At 37.2% G+C, this 26822-nt stretch overlaps 2 protein-coding genes across 11 annotated transcripts in view; one reads left to right on the top strand and one right to left on the bottom strand.

Annotated features, from left to right (window-relative positions):
- LOC114245100 (putative divalent cation/proton antiporter TMEM165) overlaps window positions 1-13040 on the top strand; it is a 48194-nt gene extending 35154 nt beyond the window's left edge. For 2 of the 4 annotated variants that reach the window (XM_089736151.1, XM_089736150.1), the window contains 3 exons: window positions 3827-3988; window positions 4740-5013; window positions 5953-13040. In XM_089736151.1, coding sequence (XP_089592277.1) covers window positions 3827-3988; window positions 4740-5013; window positions 5953-6023 — 507 coding nt within the window. In that variant the 3' untranslated portion in view covers window positions 6024-13040. The remainder of the gene's footprint in view (window positions 1-3826; window positions 3989-4739; window positions 5014-5952) is intronic. The other 2 variants (XM_028177110.2, XM_028177109.2) reach the window with 1 other exon arrangement.
- A 2075-nt stretch (window positions 13041-15115) lies between these two features.
- Window positions 15116-24317, bottom strand: LOC114245099 (uncharacterized). Of its 7 annotated transcripts, none has more exons than XR_016324844.1 (8): window positions 24155-24317; window positions 23419-23615; window positions 22441-22815; window positions 21787-21931; window positions 20834-20978; window positions 19696-19829; window positions 19313-19440; window positions 17719-17844 (listed from the first exon to the last, which is right to left on the bottom strand). XR_016324844.1 is itself a non-coding variant. In XM_089736147.1 (8 exons), exons 1-7 carry the CDS (start codon window positions 24279-24281, stop codon window positions 19328-19330), a joined length of 1131 nt encoding a protein of 376 aa, XP_089592273.1. In that variant the 5' UTR covers window positions 24282-24317; the 3' UTR covers window positions 17736-17844; window positions 19313-19327. The 7 variants fall into 7 exon arrangements, 5 of the variants coding, with proteins under 5 accessions (XP_028032909.2, XP_089592273.1, XP_089592270.1 ...); XR_016324845.1 differs by having other exon boundaries at window positions 19313-19437; XM_089736147.1 differs by having other exon boundaries at window positions 17736-17844; window positions 19313-19335.
- Between the last annotated feature and the right edge of the window lie 2505 nt (window positions 24318-26822).

The following is a 26822-nucleotide window of genomic DNA, read 5'->3' as shown; positions in this document are numbered from 1 at the left end:
ATATATGGGAGGTTTTCCACTTGGTTCGTTCTTCAAATCAAAATTTCCATCACGAAAGCGTTAAACCAAAATCGCACGGCGCGTTCATTAGCAGTCCCCTCTCCAAACGCAACATTGATATTGCGAGTTGGTTCTGCAGCGTTAGTTCCGGGTCGGGTCGGAAAAATCACACGACTTTTCGAAATACCTATCCATCTTTCTTGTCTAAGCTGAATAAAAAAAAAACATCTGTAAGTCGATAATCGAATGTTGCACATTTTTAAAAGAAGAACCTCATGGGCACCATTTGAAAAAAGTTTCACTCAAAAATCTCAAACCATGACGGTTCTATGTCAATTCGAAGTACCTATTACAATAAAACGGCAATTTCATACTTTAACCTCTATTAATAATGTTAATTATAACAATTAATAATTCATATTTATGATTATTACTCGTAATATTTGAGTATTTTGACAGTTATTTGTGTTTTTAAAACAATAAAATAAACATTAAAACCTTCTGAACATCAAAACAGTGTCTACTAAATATTAATTACGGTTAGAATAATAGTTTCATGGTACTAATAACAAATAAATAATAACATAGAATAAAGTAAACTATAAATCATGTTTAATGATTGCCAATAGTGGCTGTTTGCGCCCATACATGTGTACTAAGAGAATACTTTTCGATCGTACTTTTTATTTTTTTTATTTTAATTAATTTAAATTATGTTAATTTTTTGTTTAAGACGCGACGAGGGGATATCCTTAAGTAGCCTGTGTAGTTTTTTTTTTGTGTGTGTAGTTTTGAAGTCGCCGGAAAATGCCGCGATGTCGCTCAGTCTATAATCTAAACACTTCAGCCGTGCACGATTTCTTTCTAGAACATTGTTCTAGATTGAAACAGATCAAGTAGATCGTTTTACAGATACATTGTACAATTTTTGTTATGAGTAATATATGCAAAATAACTATCATTATTATGTTGAGGTATTTTTATTACCATTACGTAGATTATTAGTTTATTCTTTGAATCTTAAAATAGATATATTTTTTCGTATCAATCGTTGCTTTCACGGCGATTAAGTCTGTGACTTACCAGAGACGACACTTTGAACAAAAAATTCGAAGTGTATTAAATTGGGAAGGCATCAGTGTACCCTCGCCTTATTCAGTTTATAAGGTGTTAACCTGTTTATTATATTGCTTAGATGGGTGGACGAGCTCACAGCCCACCTTGAGATATAAGTTCTAAGGACTCAGTATAGTTACAACGGCTGTCCCACCCTTCAAACCTAAACGCATTACTGCTTCACAGCAGAAATAGGGAGGGTGGTGATACCTACCCCTGCGGACTCACAAGAGGTCCTACCACCAGTAATTAGGCAAATTATGATTTTGCGGGGTGATTTTTATTACACGATATTATATGCCTTCACCGTGGAAGTCAATCGTGTACATTTGTTAAGTACGTATTTCATTAGAAAAATTGGTACCCGCCTGCGAGATTCGAACACCGTTGCATCGCTCGATAAATTATCCCTTCGTAACAAGAGGACACTACAAAACTTACATACGTTCCGTCATGACCTATGCAAGTGTAGTGTCCAGGCGGCTGGCCGATCCTTCGGCTGGTCGTAGGACCGTCGAGGCGATTCGCCCGGTTCTTGTGAATTGGGTGAATCGTGACAGAGGACGCCTCACTTTCCGGCTCACGCAGGTACTCACTGGGCATGGTTGCTTCGGTGAGTTCCTACACCGGATCGGAGCCGAGCCGACGGCAGAGTGCCACCATTGCGGTTGCGACTTGGACATGGCAGAGCATATGCTCGTCGCCTGCCCCGCATGGGAGGGGTGGCGCCGTGTCCTCGTCGCAAAAATAGGAACCGACTTGTCGTTGCCGAGTGTTGTGGCATTGATGCTCGGTGACGACGAGTCGTGGAAGGCGATACTCGACTTCTGCGAGTGCACCATCTCGCAGAAGGAGGCGGCGGGGCGCGTGAGAGACGCACAGGCCCGCCGCCGTCGAGCGGGGGCCAGGGAGGCGGATCTCGCCCAAGACCTGGCCCTCTTAAGTGTTTCGGGTCTCCCTCACATGTCGGCCTGGGGACCGGCGAAGGGGGCCTAAGAAGACGACGTGCAAGCTGCTCTGCACGCGTTTTATGCATGAGCATCCGGGTGATGGAAGGCCGGCTATCCTCAACCCACGCTGGTTCTGACCCAGCGGGGTATTCCGTAGGATAGACCATTCTAACCGGCGCCATCTAAGCGAGCTTCGGACAGCCTGCCGACCGAGAGGGCTGGTGGTCGTGGCGACCGCCAGTCCGGCGCCCCGAGGGGGAGAGTGATGGGAGAGATGTGCTCCGCACTAAACGCTTCACTTTCCCCCTTTTGCCTTTTCATGAGCTCTGTTTCATGCGAGGTTTGGATGCTAGTTGTTGAGCGACAGGAGGTTTTAGTCGGTTCGACTCCGACATGCCCCGCCCTCCATCCCCAGTGAAGAGCAGAAATCCGGCGATTTCCTCCTAACAAAAAAAAAAAAATGCAAGTGTAGTGTTCGCTCACGCAGCTCGCATGCAGATAAATTATCTCCGGGTCATCCAATCCCGTTTCTGCAGGATAACCGTTGGAGCACCGTAGTACGTGAGAAATGACAATCTAAATTTAGAACCCGATACGTAAGTATCTTGAGGTAGCGTCAGAACGCTACTTTGACAAAGCGGAACGTCACAATAGTCTTATTTTGTGACCGTGGCTAATTAATTATCCGTTCCAGGCGACGGGGAACCGCAAAGCGGCCGTCGCCCAAAACCTGCCTTGTCGGATCCCCCGAATCTACTCTCGGTGCTTTTAGGCCATTCAAGCAAGAAGAGTTCGGCGAGCGAACTAACCCATTGACGCATCCCACTCAATTTCTCGCCGGATTTTCTCGGTGGGTCGCTATTCCGATCCAATGATAGATTCAACGAAGCACTGCTTTTGCTAGGGCATTGTTAGCGAATTCCCACAAATGGCCGAAATAGCCCTTACTCTTCCAGGAAATATGTAGGGAAAAAATAAGAAACTTGGTGATGATTAAAACATTCTTAAGTTTGTAAATAATCAAACTCTGATTTTTATCTTACCGTTAACGTGGACACGGACGAATGAACGACTGTGTCTGTGTGAAACGAAAATTTGTAAACTATTCTAAACTTCAGAAATAATATGGCGACAATAGAAATTGCGATATAAAATCGTCAAAGTAGTTTTAATTATATTATGTCTACCCACGGCTCGCGAATACCGAAGACAATATTTAACTTTGCAATTTTCGCCACAAAAATGGTAGTGTTCTGAAACTATTTTACTTAAGCGGTTGCGTCAGTTATCAGTATTCTTCACTGTAGCTAAGTCGAGGGCGTACCGAAGGATTTAAATAATCTTTGTGTTTATCTGCCGAGTTGCAAATGTTGAATTCCTTTCTTTGTTGTTTCTTCTCAATAAATCTGGCTTATGAATATCTGTGGGATGGTTTTCGTATAGTATTAGAAGAGAAGGGGATGTTATTTATCGACAAAATAACCGCGAATTTGATTTTTTTTTTATTGCTTTGATGGGTGGACAAGCTCACATAACCATCTGGTGTTAAATGGTTACTGGAGCCCATAGACATCTACAGCGTAAATACGCCCTCCAACTTGAGATATAAATTCTAAGGTCTCAAGTATATTGACAACGACTGCCCGACCCTTCAAACCGAAACGCATTACTGCTTCACGGCAGCAATAGGAAGGGTGGTGGTACCTACCCGCGCGGACCCAATCCGATCGCATCCAACCAAATTCTAAATTTAAATACAGGGTTCTCCGAAAGAGAGGTCAAGATCTCCTGACGCGACCTCGGTCACGTCGACCATCTCGAAACGGAGTAACGAAACGGAACCGCCTCCCGAGGTCGTTACAGCTCCCGAGCTGCCCGAGGAGCCCGAAGCAGGGCCCTCGACGCGAAACGAACCGCCCACGGTGAACTTACGTGATTATGTCTGGCAGTACGATTGACACCATAGAGTTTTTTTTTTTGTTTGTTCCTTTAGCCTGAGCTTCTTTGCGTTTTGTTCTTGCACCGACCATATCATGTTTTCGTGCTTTCCGTATTGAATGTAAAGGAATTCAGCATTTGAGTCATTAAGTCGTGCTGTAGGCGTTTACACGTTCGTGTCGATTAATTCCATTATGAACTTTAGTGTTTACCATGTATGATTGTATGCACATGCCTTGATTTAAATTAAAAAGTTAAAGTATGATTAGGTTAGACCTAAAAACATTTTCGACTATGTCAATCAATTAGCTTCTTGCATCGACGAAAAAAAATGATGATTTACACCGAAACAAACAGAGACTAATGCAAAATTCCGTGTTCGTTATAAATATTCATTATTAATGTTATCTGCGTTTCGTCTGAACGTGAAGGTGTAAGTCGGTCATAAAACAATATATCATTAGCCTTTTAAATCGTGCCTAGCATGTACTATGAATTTATTATATACTCCTTAATATTATGTATTTAATGTGCACCGAATGCTTAATTAGTCTTTTGGAATATAAACCTCTGCATTGAATTAATCTGCTTATATAAAAAAAAAACCCCTTGAAGTTATGATCCGAAACTAAAAAAAAAAACATTCGAACAGAATTTCAAAATTTTGACGTTACTCAAATTGAATCGTTAATTTTGTAGAAGATGTTTTATTCAACGAGAAAACATAAATTTCAGGAAGAGAAAGAGGAGACCCTTGACATGCTGGAGCAAGGTCAAGCGGAGAACAAGCGGAGGAAACGAAATGCGATACTGAAAGTGCTGCTGCAAGCCGCCACATTGACTTTCTTGGCTGAATGGGGAGACAGGTCGCAGCTAGCCACGGTTGTGCTGGCGACAAGAGAAGACGCTGTTGGCGTTGTAGTGGGGGGGTCGCTCGGACACGCGCTGTGCACGGGCTTGGCTGTGATAGGAGGAAGAATGGTGGCGCAGAAGATATCTGTGAGGACTGGTGAGTAATCAGACTTTTTTTTTATTGCTTAGATGGGTGGGCGAGCTCACAGCCCACCTGGTGTTACGTGGTTACTGGAGCCCATAGACATCTACAACGTAAATGCGCCACCCACCTTGAGATATAAGTTCTAAGGTCTCAAGTACAGTTACAACGGCTGCCCCGCCCTTCAAACCGAAACGCATTACTGCTTCACGGCAGAAATAGGCGGGGTGGTGGTACCTACCCGTGCGGACTCACAAGAAGTCCTACTACCATGCTCAGGGTCAGAGGAGCTTACATGTTAGCTTATTTATCGGAATTAACGAGGATGTGTGATCGCCAACCTAGATGTCTTATGAGTAAGTGGAGCGCAAGTCACGGGTTGATGACATCGTTGTAGCTGATGCAGATACTAAGAGAGGTACTCACTATTCCAATGAAACTGGAATTCCGCGTCATGTCTCAATACTTCGTGTCCAGGTGCCAAATTACCGTAATCAAGTGTGGCTTCAATAAAATTGTTTCTATATAACGTATTCTTACGAATTGCACATGTTTCCGTGTTTATCTCATAATCCGTGCTCTTCAATAAAACTTATTGAAGTAAAAAGCAACCTATTCATTTCTACTATTAAAGCATCTTTCTAAAATTTTCATTCAATTCAATTCGGCTATGGAATGAGATCCCCTACACGGTGCTTTCCGAGCGCTATGACATGTCCTTCTTCAAACGAGGCTTGCGGAGAGTATTAAGCGGTAGGCAGCGGCTTGGCTCTGCTCCTGGCATTGCTGAAGTCCATGGGCGACGGTAACCACTCACCATCAGGTGGGCCGTACGATCGTCGGCCAACAAGGGCAATAAAAAAAAATCATTCATTCGTTTGTAATAGTCATAAATGGTAGTATTTTTTTTACTCTGGGTTGCCCGTTAACTAATAAAGTTTTCCTCTTTTACAGTTACAATAATTGGTGGTATTGTGTTCCTGTTCTTTGCAGTGAGTGCTCTTTTCGTTGGTCCCGGCGAATAATAATACATTGTGTGTAAAAAACACATGTGCGTGACAATATATACGTTTTAATAATAATAATAATATTATAATAGGTATTATACCTTAGCTAATCTCATTCGTTTTTGTGCACAGTACAACAGTGTGTTTATTTCGAATACGGCAACATCGGTTAATGTCAGATTTTTGACAGCGACATCGGATTTGATAGGTTTTACAAAAAAAAAAAAACAGCCTTCGAACGTTTGAAAAAAGATATGTGATATAGACATATGGGAATGTTGGTAATGTAGATTTTAGACTAAAGCGAATCGAGAGTGCTGTCAGTGAAACTGTTGATCTGACGGATTGCAGTAATGACACGACGGATATCTAACTGGAAACTCGTCATTTTGCGGAGCTGGAGAGCTTTATTAAGTGGGGAGGAGTGGGGCTTAGTCAGCCAGCTACTATAAGCTTTTTTTCAGTTTTCCAATTAGATTACATCTATTAGATTATGTGTACGAAATGTATGGCTTATGAAAAGAAAGAAATCATTTAAAATTGTACACGTCTTATTAAAACCACTATTCAGAGTTTAATCTTGCGTTTTTAATTGTCATTGTATTATTAAAAATAAAAAAAATAGAGGGTAGTTAATAAAATATTTAAATAGCGACGAATAATAAACAGTAACGAATTGGAAACGTCGGAAATGATGTAGAATGGCAATAAAAAATGCAAGATTAAATCGTAAATGTAGTTTTCATTGTGCCTCCAACTCGCGAAGTCCGAACAAAATACTAAGATGTGGAAATGAATAATATCAAAAATCTTCAAAACCGTCGGACTTTTCTGGGTTGAACAATGCGTTCCGTCGGATGGCCAACCTCATTCCGTATGACGTCGTATTGGCCTACGATTACCCTCATGTGACGTCACTAGTGGCTATTCAGCTTTCCGTGATTTCACTGCATCACGATTCACATATTAATTTAGCTAAAAGTCCTTTCGAACTACTCATAAATTGCTTTGTTATAAATGTGTGTATCTATATCTTTGTTATTCGAATTTAATCATTACGGTGCCGTTGACATTGTTAATGTACAAGTAAAAACGAAGATAGTCGTAGAACAAAACTACATTAACATATATTAGAAAGAAAAAAAAAAAACCAAAACCTGTTTCGTGGTGATTAAGTTTATAATTAAAAGAGCATACCGTCTTGAAAACTTGAAGAATTCGGCAAAAGGACAAATTCGATATGCAAAACTTTTATCTTTCGTGTCGGTACAATTTAGATAATACGTTTCGATAAAGGCACCTGAAGTGTGTCGCCTCTTTAGGAACAAGATGTAGGTACTCTTGTAAACGATTGTGAAAAGATAATAATTTAAGTACGTTGTTCACGTGCGTATTGTCGTGACGTCACCACAGGCGTGCGAACGAGACAGCGCTCTACGATTCCGACCCGAGCCGATCATGGCCGAACGCCCTTTTGTCGTATAACGAAGCGTGTCACTTTTTCACCGTGAACTGTAATCATCAGAATCGATCAAATAAGCAAATCGCGGAAAGTGTCCCAAATTATTTTGAAGCTATCCTATCTATACGTGTTACCAGCTTGTTTAGAAGTGAAATTCAATAACGCTAAATTTGCCTCCCATCTATTTTAATGTATTGGACCGTCGATCGATCCTATTCTTGACATTGGCACGTACGGTACCTCGTGACAAACAGACAGGTTAGTAGTACCTAATCGTGCGAGCACTTATGCTTAGTACAGAATCCGGCGATAAATATTGCACATCGACATTTGGAAAGAGACAATTGGCTAATTGTAGCTTCGTAGAGCGCTGTCTTTGTCGCACGAAACACTAACAAACAGTTCGGTATCTATTAGGGTTTTACACTGCCATACTTGAAGAACGACTGACAAACGTCAAATAACTATTGTGCGAAAGAGATATGTGAGTCGTTTATTATCAAAGGTGGCAATCTGTGCATTTGGACAAAAAAATGTTATTGATATGTCAATACAGATTAATTTGAATATAATCGTCTCCTTCAAAGAATACCGTTCAAAACCTGCATTAAATAAAGGTTAATACTTAACCTGTTATTTATCTAAGATGTCGTTCCGAAGAGTTTTGTGACTGCCAATGGAATACAAAGTCAATAATTCGTTTTTCTGATTTACCAATCATTGTCCAAAAGTCAGATTGCCGGCTTTGATAATAGTCGACTCATGTCTCCACGAAGCATAAATTAGCAGTTTGTCTCTTTCCAAAAGCCGATGAGTAATATTTATCGCCGGTTACAGTAATGACTGATTATACTATTGTTGGCTGGTCTTTTGTAAATCCGTTGTAAAATTAACGATTTATTGCGGAAAGAATCATTTACGGTGGAAAATAACACGTAAATCAACTTTAAAATCCAATTTGACGATAGCGAGTTTTGAGTGTTGCTATATTCGTCGGTCTTCGTCAGATCTGCCTAATTATTCGGGACTTTATTTCCCTACACATATCTATCTAAAGTCTCTGGTAAATAAACTGTGTTGAATATGAGATCATGTTAAAATATATAATGCTTATATCTGTGATGTTTTTATCAATAGTTTTAATACTAAAATAATATGTATACGTAATTTTTTTTATTATTATTTGTATAACTGTTTGTTGTATATACGAACTATTCTGCTTACTCTGAGCTACCTTCGTCAAGGATGACGTTACCTGTAGGCATTATCGAGAAGAAAATACTTTTTCAGACATAAACTCTTTACGCCTACACGTAATTATTATTCTGGCGGTAAGCGAACACTACGCGAGTGTTACACGTTAAATTGATAACAACATTTAATTCAGAAAAGATAAATATATCGCACCTTTAGAATTGAATTAGCTTAACCAAAAAGTTTAAGAAAATGAATTCTATACTTTGAGCGACTTATAAACATGTATTTTTTCTCATAGATTATAAAATTAAATTTGAATTTTAGTCTAGAAAAGACAAGCTACACTTTCCGCCCCCTTCTAAATCAAGCGCATACTTTAAGCTTTAAGGTATGAGTTTTAAGGCTTAAAGTATTAAAATCAAAATTGGAAAGACTACAATTCTTCAATTACATTTTTGGCGTTTACCAAAAAACAAGAATTTTGGATTAAAGCACTTTAATTCTAAAGGTGCTATATATAAATAAATATATCTATAGTATAGTCTTAGTACGTTCATTTCTTTAACCCGCAATGAATGACAAAGTCAGTGGTCGACCCCGCGTTTCTTTGTGACCGTTATATGTCGCGCGTCAGCTGATTTTGCTGATACATTATAATTAATGCAAGTAATTTTATCTTACTCATACCAGATCATTTAAAAATCATTACGATCGGAAATAACTTTTTTATGTTAAGTAACATATAATTATCAGATCATATAATTATGGATTCTTAAACCCTTTGACTGCCCTGCGGTGCTGTACTGAAGTAATGATGTCGATTTCTGTTACTAGAGGCCCTATTATATTTGCCTATTTTTGCCTTATTTCATTGTTTAATGTATGTTTTAGTCTTTTAGGTCTATTATATATAGATTTATTCTAAGTACCTTTGGATTTGTCTTTCTCAGATTCTACTAGATATTCCGGCGTCTTTTTTTTTCTCCTACCTATGCTGATAGCCTTTAGAGGCTACTTCAGCTTCGCCCTAACGTATAGGTGAGCTCGCAGGGGCTCAAACCTGATGACGTTGCTAACACCGGCCCTAACAAGCTGAAGTGCTTCGCAGAATCTACAACCGGATCGGAAACGCGACCCACTGAGAAGATCCGGCCAGAAACTCAGTGGGCTGTGTTTGTGGGTTAATTTACTCGTCGAGTCCTTCGTCGCAAGCGGCGTCTTAGTAAGAAGAGCGAAGAGAGAAATCGACATAATTCCTTTTGTTGGCACGTAGGACACCGGTGACGTACATGCCAGTCGAAGGGTAAAGCTGTAAATGAGAATTAAAAAAAAAAGAGATTGAAGTTTTTTTTTTCTGGAAATATACGCAGGACTGCGTGTTATTATCGTAGTAATTCGAGTGACTCGACAAGGAGTATCGAATGTGTGCGTTTTTTAACGTTCTCGATAGCGTAAAAGTTAACTCAAATTCTTATGCAGTTGGAACAGCGCCCCTAGCCGCAAACGTAGGCAAACGTTCCAACTCCACTGAGTTAACTTTTACGCTATCGAGAACGTTAAAAAACTCGCACTATGCACACTGATGTATTTTGAAATGAGAACCAAATCCGTGTTTGACGAATCGAGAAAAATTCGTGTCTCACGAATGCGAGGCGTCTGTACAGTTTCAAAGATGACCTTTTAAAACAGCTCGTAATTCATATATCGCACACACAGTGCTATAACGTCACTTAAGCAAATTATGTAATTTTTCAGGTGAAGAATTTGAAAATTCAACATCTTATTACAATTATAAGATGTTGAATTCTAAGATGTTCTTAATTCAATTCAATTATAAGATGTTCTTCTTGACTAAAGAATTTTTATTTTTATTGCATAAGTTGGGGGAAGAGAATCAGTAGAAACAAACACGTCACAAATATATATATATAAAAGAAAGTCGTGTTAGTTACACTGTTTATAACTCAGGAACGGCTGAACTGATTTGGCTGAAAATTGGTGAGGAGGTAGCGTAAAACCAGGAGAAGGACATAGGATGCTTTTTATAACGTTCCCGTGGGACGCGACATAAAACGTGGTATAACAAAACGCAACTGATATGGAATAACAAAACGCAACTGACAGCTAAACGTTATATATTCTATGGTTAATTATAGTAGAATTTTGAAGTTGACCGGTTGATGTGTTTGAAGCAAACCGTATGGCGGAACAAAGTTCGCCGGGTCCACTAGTAACTATTAAAAATGGATTTTCATTTTAACAAGAATCGTATAAGTGTCATTATAGCTCTGTATGTGCGATATGTCAAAATATTTTATGTTACATAGATGCTGTTAGTTCTAATTTTACGCTAAATATTATTTGATTTTTAGATTTAAGCCTTGACTAATGGACCTCAAGGATAGATTTAATTTGCTATTTTTGTACCAATAGTGGAGTTTTAATACGATTGTTGGTTCATGTCGAATACTTTTGACTTTGATTAGTTGAATTGTCCGGTGTTATTGTCACAACACGAATAAATGGGAAACCGGAAGGTTCTAATTTTTCAAAAGTGCCGCGTTGATTTACGACAACCCGACTGTAGTTCGCGATGAGTGACGTCAGTTGTGGTCAATATTTGCGGCGAGCCAACCACAGATCATACACGGATATAAAACGATAAGTCTCGTGACGTCATACGTTGTTTTTTTATTTAGTTCGTTGTGGATTAAAGTTCGAATTATTAGAATATTTATATCAGTGAAATATCAATTAATGTTCCACAAAAAGTGATTGAATCATTGTTTTAATTTCGATGCCTCCAATGAACACTACTCTAACTCAAAAATTTCGAAATTTTCGTTTTTCTTGCAAATCACTATGTTAAAAGTATTACAATTAATCATTATTGATGGAGTTCGAAGCAAGAGTAAATCAGCTAGTTACACAAAAAAAACATAAATGAGTCGTCTATTATCAAAGGTGGCAATCTGTGCATTTGGACAAAAAAAAATTTATTGATATTTCAATACAGATTGATTTGAGAATATAATCGTCTCCTTCAAAGAATACGGTTCAAAACCTGCGTTAAATAAAGGTTAATAATACTTAACCTGTTATTTATCTAAGATGTCGTTCAGAAGAGTTTTGTGACTGCCAATGGAATACAAAGTCAATAATTCGTTTTTCTGATTTACCAATAATTATCCAAAAGTCACATTGCCGGCTTTGATAATAGTCGACTCAAATTTATCTGCACTATTAAAGATTTTATCAACTTTTTTCGTTTAAACGCTCCTCCTGTAAATCTACGAATTTGGAGTTAGCGTAGTGTTCATTGGAGGCATCGATTTAATAAAGCCTATAATATTACTTTAAGTTAACATTTTATTCAAAATTACATGATCTATAATTTTTCCATGGAACCCTAGAACTACATTTTTAAATAAAAGTAGCCTAAGTTATTCTTTATAAAATCTGCTAGTTAATATCTATCTGTCGAATTTGTTTTAGCCGTTTCCCGGGATTTGTGGAAACAAACAAACAGACAGAAATATTATAAGTATATACCGTATTTACTTTAGATGCATTTGTTAAAGAGCTGTTCTTTTGATATTACAATTAGTAAACATTTCAATTTTATTTCTTTGTATAATATTATAGATAGTTATTGTCTGATTGCCTATTTTATTAGCGAAAAGATTAGAAAAGTTTTAATATATTAAAATAAGCAATAACATTTTTTGTTTATGTTATCTTCAAATGACGAGTGATTTAAACTAGATTGCATTGTGCCTAATACCAGTGAAATTTTATTTAGAATCATTATTTGAAAGAAACAAAAAAAAACACCTATTATTGTGACGTCATCTTTGAACCATTTGGTGATTTTTTTTTGTTTATTGCCCATGTAATCAGACGAGCATACGGCCTGATGGTGAATGGTTACCATCGCTCATAAACATTAGCAATGCCAGTGCCAACCAAGCCACTGCCTACATCTGATTGCATTCCGTAAGCCTCGTTTGAAGGCGTTAAGCAGTTACCATACATAGCCCAGTTATCACAGTGTGAATACATCTTAAGATCATCTAATTTTTCGTGCTGGAATTGAGGACTGCTTCGCGACAAGAATAGGATGATGGAACATTCCACTGTGATCATGCATTGTCATTGTCAAGATAAAATTTATTATCATGACAATGACATGGCGATAACTTTACGTTACCGAACGATGTGCAGTTGTTAAATGTTTTTTTTTTTAACTTAAGTACAATAATATCATGTATCACAATGACAGATAAGTTTAGAATGCTTTTGCGAAATGTTGTTGTTATAAAAATGTAAAAAGTATTATTTTTTATTAAGTGATGAATAAAATTGTCTAAATTTAATCGGTTTGTTTAAATTTTTTTGAACGACTATAAATGTGTTGGTCCATTAATAGGAAGGACGGTTTTGAAATTTGTAGGTCATAAGTGATGTTCACGAGTGCTCATGCTCGTCAGCCTGATAAACGGCTAACGGAACGCATATACTTATCATCGTTTTACCCCCACCCCGTCCAAATAAATTACGTTGGAGTAATGTTCAATGACCGCAGGATCGGTCTTTGTGGCGAGGCTTGGGAGAAGCCTATGTCCAGCCGTGGACGTCTGTGGGCTGACAAGAAGTAGAAGAAGAATATTCCTTTCCGTCAAGCCAGACTTCATGTCTCGATACACATATAAAATAAGGCCATCGCGGAAGGCTGGCAGTTGTGAAACATTGATATTATTTTGTACACGCTTAGATGCATAAAGGGATAGTTTACGACATGAAATTCAAGGGGCATCATTTTTTTTTTATTGCTTAGATGGGTGGACAGGCTTACAGCCCACCCGGTGTGAAGTGGTTACTGGAACCCATAGACATCTACGACGTAAATGCGCCACCCACCTTGAGATATAAGTTCTAAGGTCTCTCAAGTATAGTTACAACGGCCGCCCCGCCCTTCAAACCGAAACGCATTACTGCTTCACGGCAGAAATAGGCGGAGTGGTGGTACCTACCCGCGCGGACTCACAAGAGGTCCTACCACCAGTAGATATTTACCCTGTATATAATGTAACATTTATCCTTTGAATGCCATGTAGATTACACCGGTTCCCTACGTGGCGCACTGAAGTAATGATGTTGATTTCCAATAGTAGAGGGCCGGAATATCTAGTCTCAAATTGTCAGATTGGTGCAATATACATTTTTTAACATGTCATTAACTCACCATACCTTAATCTGATGCGCTCGAGATTTTGTGACGATCGATTTTCTATACTAATATTATAAAGAGGAAAGATTTGTTTGTTTGTTTGTTTCGAATAGGCTCCGAAACTACTGGACCGATTTGAAAAATTTTTTTTCCATTAGAAGCCGACATTGTCCCTGATGAACATAGGCTACTTTTTTTTTTTTTTATTTTTTTTTTTTTGGTTTCATGTGTGTTTTAATGTTTCCGAAGCGAAGCGAGGGCGGGTCGCTAGTTTTTTAATAATCTTATCCTTTATCCTTGACGCGCGGCCTTATATATGGGGCTCATATGTGGTGGAGGCACTCAAACGGGTACAAGGTATCCCCCTGTATATTAATCTGCCGCGCTTTAGTAAATCCCGAAATCTCCGCTTGGGCTCCCCTACTATAGTAGACTCTGAGAAAGACGAGAAAACCGAAGATACCGCGAATGAATATCGCACATACGGTGCTATAATGTCACTTATGCGATTCTTCTTAAAACTGAACAGAGTTTGAGATAATCCATTTATTCATATTTATTTGTGGGATGTTTGCTTTTAATAATATAAAGTGTAAAGTTGTAGTTTAAATATTATCATTTTATTTCTTTAGTCGAGAAAAACTTTAAAATTGTATTAAGATGTTGAATTTTCGAAAGCTTCTCCTGAAAAATTACATATTTTGCATACGTGATGTTATATCACCGTATGTGCGATATATTTGTAAGAGACCCAAAAGACTAAAACATTAACAAAAGAAGGCAAAAAAGAAGACAAGAAAAAATAAGTTTAGGCCAGCCTTTCCCAAAGTGGGCGATAACGCCCCCTTGTGGGCACTGCAGCCCTTAAGGGGGGCGGTAACAACCCAGAAAAAAAAATGGGAGCGTTGTGAAGAAGCTTGGGAGGCGATTTGTAATTTCATCCAAGAGGACTCTTAGGTACAGACTAAACTCTCACTATAGTGGTTTTTAGGTATGTGAAAAAATGGGGGCGATAAAAAAAAAATTTTTCAAAGTGGGCAGTAGACAAAAGAGGTTTGGGAACCCCTGGTTTAGGCGGAGATTTAACTTCTATCGCGTATGAAGTGTACAAGGACCATTCCAATTTGAAGTTCAATTTGAATGGTTGAAGTCGTGTGTATTCAATTTTATGCCTTTATTATACAAAAATAAGGTTGCGAGATGTTAATAAAAATACATTGGTACATTTTTGTAAAATTTTTATTAAAAACTGATTAATTTAATTTAAAATAAAATATTCTTGTTCTTAAAATATGTACCTAATACAGATGTTTGAGTAAACCAATTTAATTGTCGCATTTTCATATTAAGTCACATTGTAATTATCTTGTGGATAACTTTTATCTAAATGAAAAGTTAGCACTAAGTCAATTTAAATCAAAATATTGATATAATCCTTTTGATAAAAGGCTTATTGCCATATATTTAATAGCGTATTTAAAAAAAAAACACTTTTAATCGATTATTAAAAGGTTTATTCGATATTCAAATGATTTTTTAAGATTTAAACGCAAATGAACAGCAAAATAACTAACTTTTATAGTTAACAAAATGGTCAACGCCATTTAGTTTATTATTTTACTTAGGTACCTTGGATTCTTTAATAAATACAAGTAGGTATGTTATGGAAGTTCTAATGACTACAGAACTTAAACCCATACAGCATTTGGCAGCGGATCGTGTGTATGTACGTATTTAATTAGCAAACAACTGAATATTAATTATATCGAGGGGTGACGGGTTATTTGGTTTTTTTATTGGCGACATTTTTTCAAATTTACAGCAGTCATTTCCTAAAGCTTTTCAGCTATTTTTTTCAAATTTTCATTTGAAAAAAATATCATAATAAAAAAAAAATCTTCATCTATTTGAATGGAATAAACTTAATTGAAGTTCAATTAGAAACATCGAACTGTTGATGCTATTACCAAATAAAACCTTTCCTTACAAAGATAAATGTCGCGAATTAAGCGAAATGTCGCTTAAAACAAATAGCCTTTCCCCGCCTCGATTTAATCACAATTTAGATTCTTGAAGTCGTCGTGGCCTAAAGGATAAGACGTCCGGTGCATTCGTGTTGAAGCGATGCAACGATGTTCGAATCCCGCAGGCGGGTACCAATTTTTCTAATGAAATACGTACTCAACAAATGTTCACGATTGACTTCCACGGTGAAGCAATAACATCGTGTAATAAAAATCAACCCGCAAAAATTATAATTTGCGTATTTACTGGTGGTAGGACCTCTCGAGTCCGCGCGGGTAGGTACCACCGCCCTGCCTATTTCTACCGTGAAGCAGTAATGAGTTTCGGTTTGAAGGGTGGGGCAGCCTTTGTGACTAACTATACTTGAGACCTTAGACCTTATATCTTAAGGTGGGTGGCGTATTTACGTTGTGGATGTCTATGGGCTCCAGTAACCACTTAACACCAGGTGGGCTGTGAGCTCGTCCACCCATACATGCAACAAAAAAAAGTAGAGCTTTATTAACTGTGAGCTGTAGTTTGATGAATAAGTCACGTGCTTGGTCTGTATCCAAAATAAGCACCTTCTCAATAAGTACCTACTCGATAAAAACAACAAAATAATCTTGGTGATAAAAATACTTTGATCTTCAAATTATCATAGGTAGTCGACCGGCTATTGTGATTGAAGTCACGTATCGATAAAAAAATGATAAGTAGTTCTTTTATTCTGTATTTATAGCATTATCCTAATTGTTTTACAGCAGTCATAAATACGAGTATAATTTGGATTTAATAAAAATAATAATAATTGTAAATTAAAAGAATACGTTACAATATTTAAAAAAAAAGAAATGCCTGTCTGCAAATGAAGTGATTAGAATAAAATTTCGTTTTCTGTGATGTTCGGAGTTCAAATGTAATTCAGACATGCAGAAACATTAAGAGATTAAATATTTAAAAAAAAAAACAAAAACAAAAAGAAAATCGTATGACATCTCAAATTTTCCCATAAAATCCTCTTGACTTTCTAGTTAATTCGTTTCTTCTTTCGTGATGAGAAATCAAATGTTACTTTCGCAAGCAACAATCGCCGTAAGATCATCTCAACATAATGATCTTGAACATAAAGACGAGAAATAACAAATCTGAGACTGCAAAACCATTCTGGCTTACTGGCTGGAGTTCAAGATTTGTGAAATACGGTCTCACGTGTCACGTGACATCCCTATGTGAGTCTCGCACGATTGAACCGTTTTGTGTTCAATTATTAAGTTCCGTCTACACCAGGGGTCGGCAACCTGCGATAATACGACTCTTTAGTTCCATACGCAAATATTATTTAACTTACAAAAAAAAAAAAAAAATTTTTTTTAAATCGACTCACTAGGATTGGCCACCATTTCTATCTCTCAGCCCATTGTTGTAAAAAGTAAATGTTTGTTTTCATTTTTTACTTTAATAATAGGTGATTATCTAATAATACCATATATATTATCTAATTTTATTATATGTATTGATTTTTTGTAAAAAACACTACTTATATAAAAATAAATATTTTTCATATTAACAATTAGATTCGTTTTTTTTATAAAAAAAATTATTTATGCAAGCACTATTTAATGTTGCCAAGAAAACATTTTGTGACTCTTTAAAAACTTTGATATATTGAAAATTGACATTTTTGGCTTATCCGACTCAAAAGGTTGCCGACCCCTGGTCTACACGGAGATGTTCAATATTGAATCGCATACTGTTAGGACGAGAGGCTGCGTGTAAAGGCCCCAAGCTGATCATATTTTAAGTGAGGTACACAGAAATGTAATCATCGCACGCGTCGAGGACTGCTTGACGCAAATCTTGCTGTTGCGAGTCCAATGCCGCAGTGTGACCCGGCAGGAAGAGGCACATGCGCGACGCGTCCCCCCACGAGTAGTTCTCAGTGCCTAGAGTGCATAACCCATTATAGTTGGTATTCGAGGGAATTTTGCAGCTAACAATCCACCCATTTATAACAGCGGTCGGGGAACCTGGTCACCGTCCTCGTCGAACCCGTCGCTTGCGACGAAGGGCTCGACGAGCGAATTAACCCACAGACACAGCCCACTGAGTTTCTCGCCGGATCTTCTCAGTGGGTCGCGTTTAAAATCCGGTGGTAGATTCTGCGAAGCACTGCTCTTGCTAGGGTCAGTGTTAGCAACTCTCCGGTTTGAGCCCCGCGAGCTCACCTACAAACGTTATGGCGAAGCTGAAATAGCCTCTCAAGGCTATCAGCATAGGAAAAAAAAGGTCGGGGAACCAGGGTACATTACCCCAAATGGGGTAAAATGAAATTTTGGGTGGTAAAAATGAAACTTTTGTGAGTAAAAAGTATATATTGAAGTGAAACTTCTATAGAATCGTGATTTCAAACGCAAAACAAGAAATTATCATTTACTTATATTTTCTATAGGGCGTTTTTTTTCCTCAAAGGTATATTAAATATTTATTAACTATTATTAGCGTTTTGTATTACATTGATAAATTGAACAAATGATGTTTAAATTAAATTTTTAGTTATTGTTTTCTTTTCAAAATTATCACGGGGGTTATAATATGAAAGATGCTAAAAAGAAGCGATTTCGTTATTTTTGTTCTTCGCTATGGGGTAATATCAACTTACACAAAAATATTTTGGGGTAATAATTAAAAAAGTTCCCCGACCACTGATTTATAAGATATCCCGTGGACACTCAAATGTGAGCATTGGGACGTGACGCCAAAGCTTCATTTGCATTTTAATAGCACACCCATTAAACTGCTCCACCCTCAAAATCGGAGCGCGTTACTGTTTCGCGCCAGAAATATGCAGGGTGGGACGGGATTATAAGACGTTTTTTATACAGGTGGTAGGAACTCTTGTGAGTCCGCACGGGTAGGTACCACCACTCCGCCTATTTCTACCCTGAAACAGTAATGCGTTTCGGTTTGAAGGATGGGGTAGTCGTAACTATACCGAGATATTAGAACATATATCTCAAGGTGGGTGGCGCATTTATGTTGTAGTTATCTATGGGCTCCAGTGACCACTCACCACCAGGTGGGCTGTGATGTGAGCTCGTCCACCCATCTAAGCAATAAATAAAAATAAATCCCAACCAAAGACAGCCGTATCTGTCATGGAATCCAGGGAATATCGCAAAGTCTGAATCAGGCTAACGACATATCCAATACCAGTCCCAAATGGCAACATCTGTCTCCTTATGATCCTCCTGATGTACCGATCAACCACACCAGCTCGATACATTTTCTCTTTGTTTACCCCAATTGAACTTTGAACTATATTAGCTTAGCAATAAAGAAAAAGCAGCAAGCAATTCAAATTTAACTACTAATATTCCCACCACCAATTTGTAGCCATTAATTCTCCCTTACCTCTACTATCCGTTGTCAAGTTGCTGTGAAAGTGGATTGACGTGTTATTAATCGTTTTCAAACATGCCAATGGCGGTGTCTTGACATTGGCAATGTTTTTCACGAGCAGACTCCTATAGCCGCATCTGCTACGGACACTTCAATTATTTAGCTTGTTTGTGGGTAGCCAATAAAATTTTACGGACAAATGATCGGGCTTGAGTGTAAGTAGTTGATGTACCAGTAGCATCTTGCCTCTTACAGTAATCCGGTTTGATGAGTGGGACTTAAAGAGACTGTCTCATAGTTGACCTTTCTATTGTTGTTTATGCTGACAATGGTGGTAACATCAGATGAGTTCATATTGAGCTAAGCAACCTGTTTGATTAGTAGATTAAACTTACCATAATATCTGAGAGGCCACTGGTGTGGGGTGTGACTGCGAGAGAGGAGACAGGAGGGTGTCGAGCCCGGAGTCAAGACGCGGGCTGGCCACCACGGACATGACCCCAATTTGTGCCACACTACGTCATCATAACTGCGAAGGAGCATAGATGAAGAGAAGATGATGGAACACCCTCTTTCCACAGCTGTCGTAAACAGCAAATAAGGGATTCATCAGAGAATGAGCAATTGTTTTCTCTGAGTATCATACCAGCACACTACGATCGCTAACTGTCATTTAGTGGTGCTAGATCATATTTTGAGCTTTATTATCTATTTATTATTTGTAAATCTAACTATTTTGTGTAAATATTGGAAAGAATAATATGCAAATAATGAACCAAAACCACCAAGACTCAGTCAGTAAGTATCTACAGTTGGCATCATTGTGCCACTTTGAGAAGGCGGCACGAAATGAGAATCCTCTTGTCGTGGCCGCTGGGAATTACATACCCGATCCTGTAGACTGAATGGTAAACAGTCGACGTCGACCAAAACACGTCATTACAGATCCTCCCAATCCATTAACGGTGCCTTTAGGTACCGCAAGCACCGGTCACCGTCCTCGCCGAACCCGTCGCTTGCGACGAAGGGCTCGACGAGCGAATTAGCCCATAGACACAGCCCACTGAATTTCTCGCTGCATCATCTCAGTGGGTCGCGTTTCCGATCTGGTGGTAGATTCTGCGAAGCACTGCTCTTGCTAGGGCCAGTGTTAGCAACAGTCCAGTTTGAGCCCCGTGAGCACACCTACACGTTAGGGCGAAGTTGATATAGCCTCTCAAGGCTATCAGCATAGGTAGAAAAAAGAAACCCCAAGACAGAAATACAGAACAAATATACCAAAAGAAGAAACAGAAAAAGGTTCTCCCAATGGCATGTTGCAATGTACTACTACAGATATGACCCAAGAAGATTGATGTCAGACAGAAGGCTGGTCCTAAGAATCGTGCCAAATCCTTATGTAGCATAATAAGAGGATATGCTGCGCCGACCCCTCACAGTAAATAATGGCAAGAAGATAATATCCAGTATGCAATGAACTTGCACAAGTGGTCAACAACATCGACACATACTAGGTAAAAAAAATCCACTTACCCAACCCGTGGCCCCCACATGCAACTGGGGCACAGTTCGGTATTTTCCTTCTCTTTCTTAACGGTACAAATTGTGCGAGTACTCGATAAAATCTTTTCAACCAATGTCGTTTGCTTTGAGGGCTTTTGTGGTGGGTTCTTGCGATCTGTGTGTTTAACATTCATAATGTAGTTAAATTTTATTTTAATGGATGAAAGCCCCCTGACGTCATTACTTGAAGCCATAGAGAGCATATTGGTGGAAGGTAATAATATGCTATCCACCATATGTGATGTGATATGTATACTAAGTGTAGTACAAAAAAAAAAACTTCTATGTATAAAGTCGTCGTGGTCTAAAGGTGCGGTGCATTCGTGTTGAGCGATGCACCGGTGTTCGAATCCCGCAGGCGGGTACCAATTTTTCTAATGAAATACGTACTCAACAAATGTACACGATTGACTTCCACAGTGAAGGAATAACATGTAATAAACGTGTAATAAAAATCAAACCTGCAAAATTATAATGTGCGTAATTACTGGTGGTAGGACCTCTTGTGCGTCCGGGCGGGTAGGTAGGTACCACCGCCCAGCCTATTTCTGCCGTGAAGCAGTAATGCGTTTCGGTTTGAAGGATGGGGCAGCCGTTGTAACTATACTGAGATCTTAGAACGTATATCTCAAGGTGGGTGGCGCATTTACGTTGTAGATGTCTACGGGTTCCAGTAACCATTTAACACCAGATGGGCTGTGAGCTCGTCCACCCATCTAAGCAATAAAAAAAACTTTTATACTTTTTTTAACAATTATTTTAAATTAAATATTTCTGTTCAAATACGCAATTTATTGCTGTCTTTCTTTCTTACTCTTTTAAAAATATAATATACAATCAGCGTTACTAGAAATGGAATGCACAATTCATAATTCTTCAGAATTATGCAGTCATTACCGTTGTAAACTTCACTTAATACATACGTAGTATATTAACAAGCCACTCCCTCCTGCACGGCATGTGGAAAGATGAAGGGCAGTTAGGACATTCACGTAGCTTCTCCTTCTTCCCGCAAACCAAGCACCATGATATATGAATCGTTATTTGGGGTTTTGTTGGAGATGTATGCTGTGAATATAGATATATTTATTTTTATTGACGAACTTTAACATGCATGCTTTGTGTTTGTGTCAGGCCAGGCAGCAGTGGTTACTGACTCATTACAAATTATGATGATCTGAGAATCTATGCTCTATGTAAAAGAGTAAGTTTCAGTAGGCAGCGGCTTGGCTCTGCCCCTGGCATTGCTGAGGTCCATGGGCGACGGTAACCACTCACCATCAGGTGGGCCGTATGCTCGTCTGCCTACAGGGGCAATAAAATTTTTTTTTAAGTAAGCTATTATCACTATAAAATATTATTTAAAAATGCAACTTCTTTACATCATTTGGGACCAAATTAGACAATATGCTAACTATAAATTTTATAACTAATAACCACACGACAGCATAGATTTTTTTGCTTATTCGATTCAATTTGTTTGAGACTCAAATAGCATACTACTAATACATTCAAGGTTTTTTTTCATTTAAGAATTATCATAATAAGTAATAAAATGAATTCTAATATATACTTACAGTACTCTCAATTACTTCTTTACTTTCTGATTTACGTACGTAATTGTACCTCCAGCACTGATGTAAGTAGTTCTCTATCTCTTTCTCCGTAGCTACATTTTTCAGTACCGTCTCATATTTATCCTCTGTACTAGCATCAATGTTCAACAAATAATCTAACGTGTCTCTATCAGTACGATTGTTACTTTGCAAAATGTAAAAATATTCATCAAAAATCATTTCTTTTCCTCTACGCACAAATTCTTTAAAAGCGTTCTCGCATTTTCCTTGCTTTAGTGGTACATGTGTGATGTCATATGTTGTGTTCAAATCTGGTTCCTTCAGTTTGTGAGGTCTGACTCCGAGAGGCAATGTATGGTCTTCCTTTAGCTTTCTCTGGAATAATAATAATTCATAAAAAAAGCATTGCAAAAATGATAATTTGTAGATGAGAACTTGTGGTCCAGCAGTTTATCTTCTGAGCTGTCAAGTTCAAATCTTATGATTTCTATTTTTTAAGTTGCCAGATAGTCAATATTCACGAAATGATAATAGATAGACTAAGGCAGTGATGGAAAAGTGGCCGACATTAGGTGTAGGGATGTCGAAGTTCTATAGCATGCAAGGCCAATGACAGGGGCAGATTTGGATGAGAATAATGAGCGATCGAAACAGACGAGGTCTATTTCCAGCAGTAGATATGAAAGAGCTGTAGATAATGATTATGATAAGCATAGCATTAAGTGTTCCAAAACTGCTCACACAAGCTAGCTTCTTCATTATGATACTTCTCTTTTAATAAAGTTATTATATCTTACTTAAATTGCTTAATCATCGTATGATGAGTGTTACAATAGGTTTATTAGTATTATGGTTTACTTCTAAACAGCCTTGCCCATATTTTAATTAGATAGTTTAAAATAATACAGGATAATCATTTTATTAACATAAGGTAAACTTTAGTTGCCTAGCAGAAAATCTGTTACATTAAATTTTTACCTTTCTAGGGGTCTTCTCAGGAGATATCTTCTTTGGTGTTTTATCAGCAGGTCCATAGAAAGGTCTTGAACGTTCAGCGAGAAACATGCATGTGTATGGTAACCATAGCCTTTGCTTAGTTGTACAAGTCTCCACATAGTAACAGAGTTCCCAATTCACGGTTATATTACCATCTTCACTTCCGAAGATTCCTAACGCTGTAAATTGTTTTTAATTTTTTTTATTGTGATGAATAAAAAAAAGTTTTTTTCCTAATAAATACGTTATACGTAGTACAGGCGTAACAAGATACGTTTTTCTTGTGTATAACAATAACATAGTATTTACGTAAATTGAAAACAAAAAATAGATACATACTATAAACACTGCTATTGTTTTAATAGTTTACTACTGAATGTGGCAGATGGCGCTAGTTGTCGCAATTCTTATTAATTTTACGAATAGATATTACACATTTTTTTATTTAATTTATTTTTGCGCTTTGTATGACATTGCCAAAATCATGAAATGTAAATTGCTGAAGAGAATCCGAATGCAATTTTGTATTCTGAAATATATTTGTTACCCAGTTGTTCAGACAATTTTGTAACAAATTACGGTATTAGCAATGATGTTATTTTTTACTATAACATCATTGGGTATTAGCTACAAAATTGTAAGAATTGAACATTTCCACACTGTAACTTATTTGTAAAATTGTACTTTGCGAGCAATAGGCAAATAAGTTATAATTTACCTTTATCGTCATAAAATAATCCTTTATGATCTTTGATAACTTTCACTTTGGTGTAAACTTTTCTGCACATTCTTGCTAGAGCAACATCGCCAAGTTTCCAATGATAAATTCCAATTTCTGTGGTCATTTTGTATAGTAGATGCCAGTGCAAATTATTCTTAATCTAAAATATAATTATATTCACTACCTACTTATGTGGTAAATATGGTGAGTAACTGTTTACTTTAAAAGTGATTTAAATCTGATAACTGAATGCGATTATTTGGGATATATTTAATTGAATATGTACTAATAATAAAAGCGATTATAATTGAACGAATGATATAAATTACATGTACATAATAAATTACTAGATGTTCCTAAATTTGATTGAAAGATTGCTTATCGCCGCCATCTGTTGCCAAGTAGAAATACTAAACTAATTGTCTTAATTTTTTTATTTTACAAATTATTTATTTCAATTATTACTTCTACTTTATGGGTACTACTATTATTATTATTTTACTTATTATATTCGTTTTCAATGAAAAAGGGTTTTGTTGTTTGACGTTTCACAAAATGAAAAACCATAATGTAATAACTATCCAGTAGATGGCGTATTTTAACTCAAGGGAATTTTGCGATCAATAGTGGTTGGCAGTTTGTATGATTCAACTTATATGTCGGCGTTAAGCCAGGGTTTTCACACATAAGTTCTTTTACAATGAAAATACAATACAATTCTATAAAACTTTAACATTACTTGTTTACAATAAAAAGTCACGTCTTAGTTATTCAGTGGTTCTTACACAATTAATAGCCATTTTGTGATGGTTATAGTAACTACAACTTCTATTATACAAACGAATGTAATTACTGCGAAACAATTCACAAAATATAGCTTAATATTCACAATACATATTTTAGTGATTTTTAAATGACTGACATTAATTTATTTTACATAAATTACTTTTAACTAATATAAACTAACATTGTTATTATCCAGCCTAATAATAGATGGCGCTAACATCATTTGCACAACAATTACAATAATTAATTAATTAATTAATGTTAATTATAATATCAATTATTATTAATATTAATGCTTTAATAATATTTAATTATTTATAGTCATTTGTGTTTTTAAACAATAATATAAAAAATAATCATATTCTGAACATTTTCACATCAAAACAGTGTCTGCTAAATATTAAATATGCTAGAATAACAGTTTTATCTTGCTAATAATAAATATTAACATAGAATAAACTAAACTATTTATTATTATGTTGAGTATTGCCAATAGTGGCGTTTGCGCCCATATACCTATATTATGATACTTGTTCGGGCATAGTGCGTATTTCACAAAAAAAAATTTACGTATTTTTTTTAGTTCTTAAATGATTACAAATGGTTACCGGAGCCTACCCAACTTGAGACATGAAGTCAGTCATATTGCACGGGTAAGTAAATCCACTCTGCCCATTTCTGCTGCGAAGCAGTTACCAACCCAATTTGAAGGAGGGAAGGAGGATAGGCAATATAAAAACACAATTAAGACTTCACCCGTGTCTCTCAAGGTGGATCACGGCATTCACCTTGTGATGTCTACGGACCACATGTATGTCAATTTCCAATAATAAAACTTGATTAAACAATTCGATCAGGGCCAGTAAATGATAAACACATACTATTATACCTACTGTATAAAGTTTCTAATATAATAACTTTATCTAATTTAACATAAAGAATTTCATGCTACATAGGTATATCTGCGTGCTACTTATGAACTTTCATCACGAATTGCGTACTTCACAGTAAGTTTATGAAATCTTATTATTACCTATTATATATTTATTATATCGTAAATGTTAACCCTCGTCGTACCTAAAATACCTAACACGTCCCCCTCATAAATCTGATCTCTCAATATGTTTGGAATACTCTCGAATTACAAGATGGCGGCCGCGGATTGGCGGCAAAATTTAAGGCGTGGCGCGCGCGGTACAGCGCAGCATCCAATCGTTACGTACGAGATAAACGGGGTCTGGAGATTATGACGATTATGTACACGGAGATCGTTTGTGCTGTGATTTTTGGTTTGACCTTTTTCGATAACGATTAAAAACTTTTTCATGTATTGATCTCACGTTTATTACATACCCGATACATTGTTTATATCGAAGGGTGAAAGCCTTAAGCGACATTTTCAACTTTACAGGAGAGCCATTTATAGCTTAAAACTTGGATAAAATATCATAGCCAAAAAAAAACTTTAGCTATTCTAATGGAGTAAACTAAAAGAAGTTCAATTAAAAACATCGAACTGTTGATGCTAATACCAAATAAAAAACAAATACAAAGTCAAAATGTCGCGGATTAAGCGAAAGGTTGCTTAAACCAAATAGCCGTTTATAGTCGTCGTAGCCTAAAGGATAAGACGTCCGGTGAATTCGTATGTAGCGATGCACCGGTGTTCGAATCTCGCAGGCGGGTACCAATATTTCTAATGAAATACGTACTTAACAAATGTTCACGATTGACTTCCACGGTGAAAGAATAACATCGTTTAATAAAAATCAAACCCGCAAAATTATAATTTGCGTAATTACTGGTGGTAGGACCTCTTGTGAGTCCGCACGGGTAGGTACCACCGCCCCGCCTATTTCTGCCGCGAAGCAATAATTCG

Source organism: Bombyx mandarina, chromosome 20 (assembly GCF_030267445.1).
Source record: "Bombyx mandarina strain Sakado chromosome 20, ASM3026744v2".
Lineage (NCBI taxonomy): Eukaryota > Metazoa > Arthropoda > Insecta > Lepidoptera > Bombycidae > Bombyx > Bombyx mandarina.
Note: the sequence above shows the minus strand (reverse complement) of the source record. Positions and strands in the feature narration are given on the sequence as shown.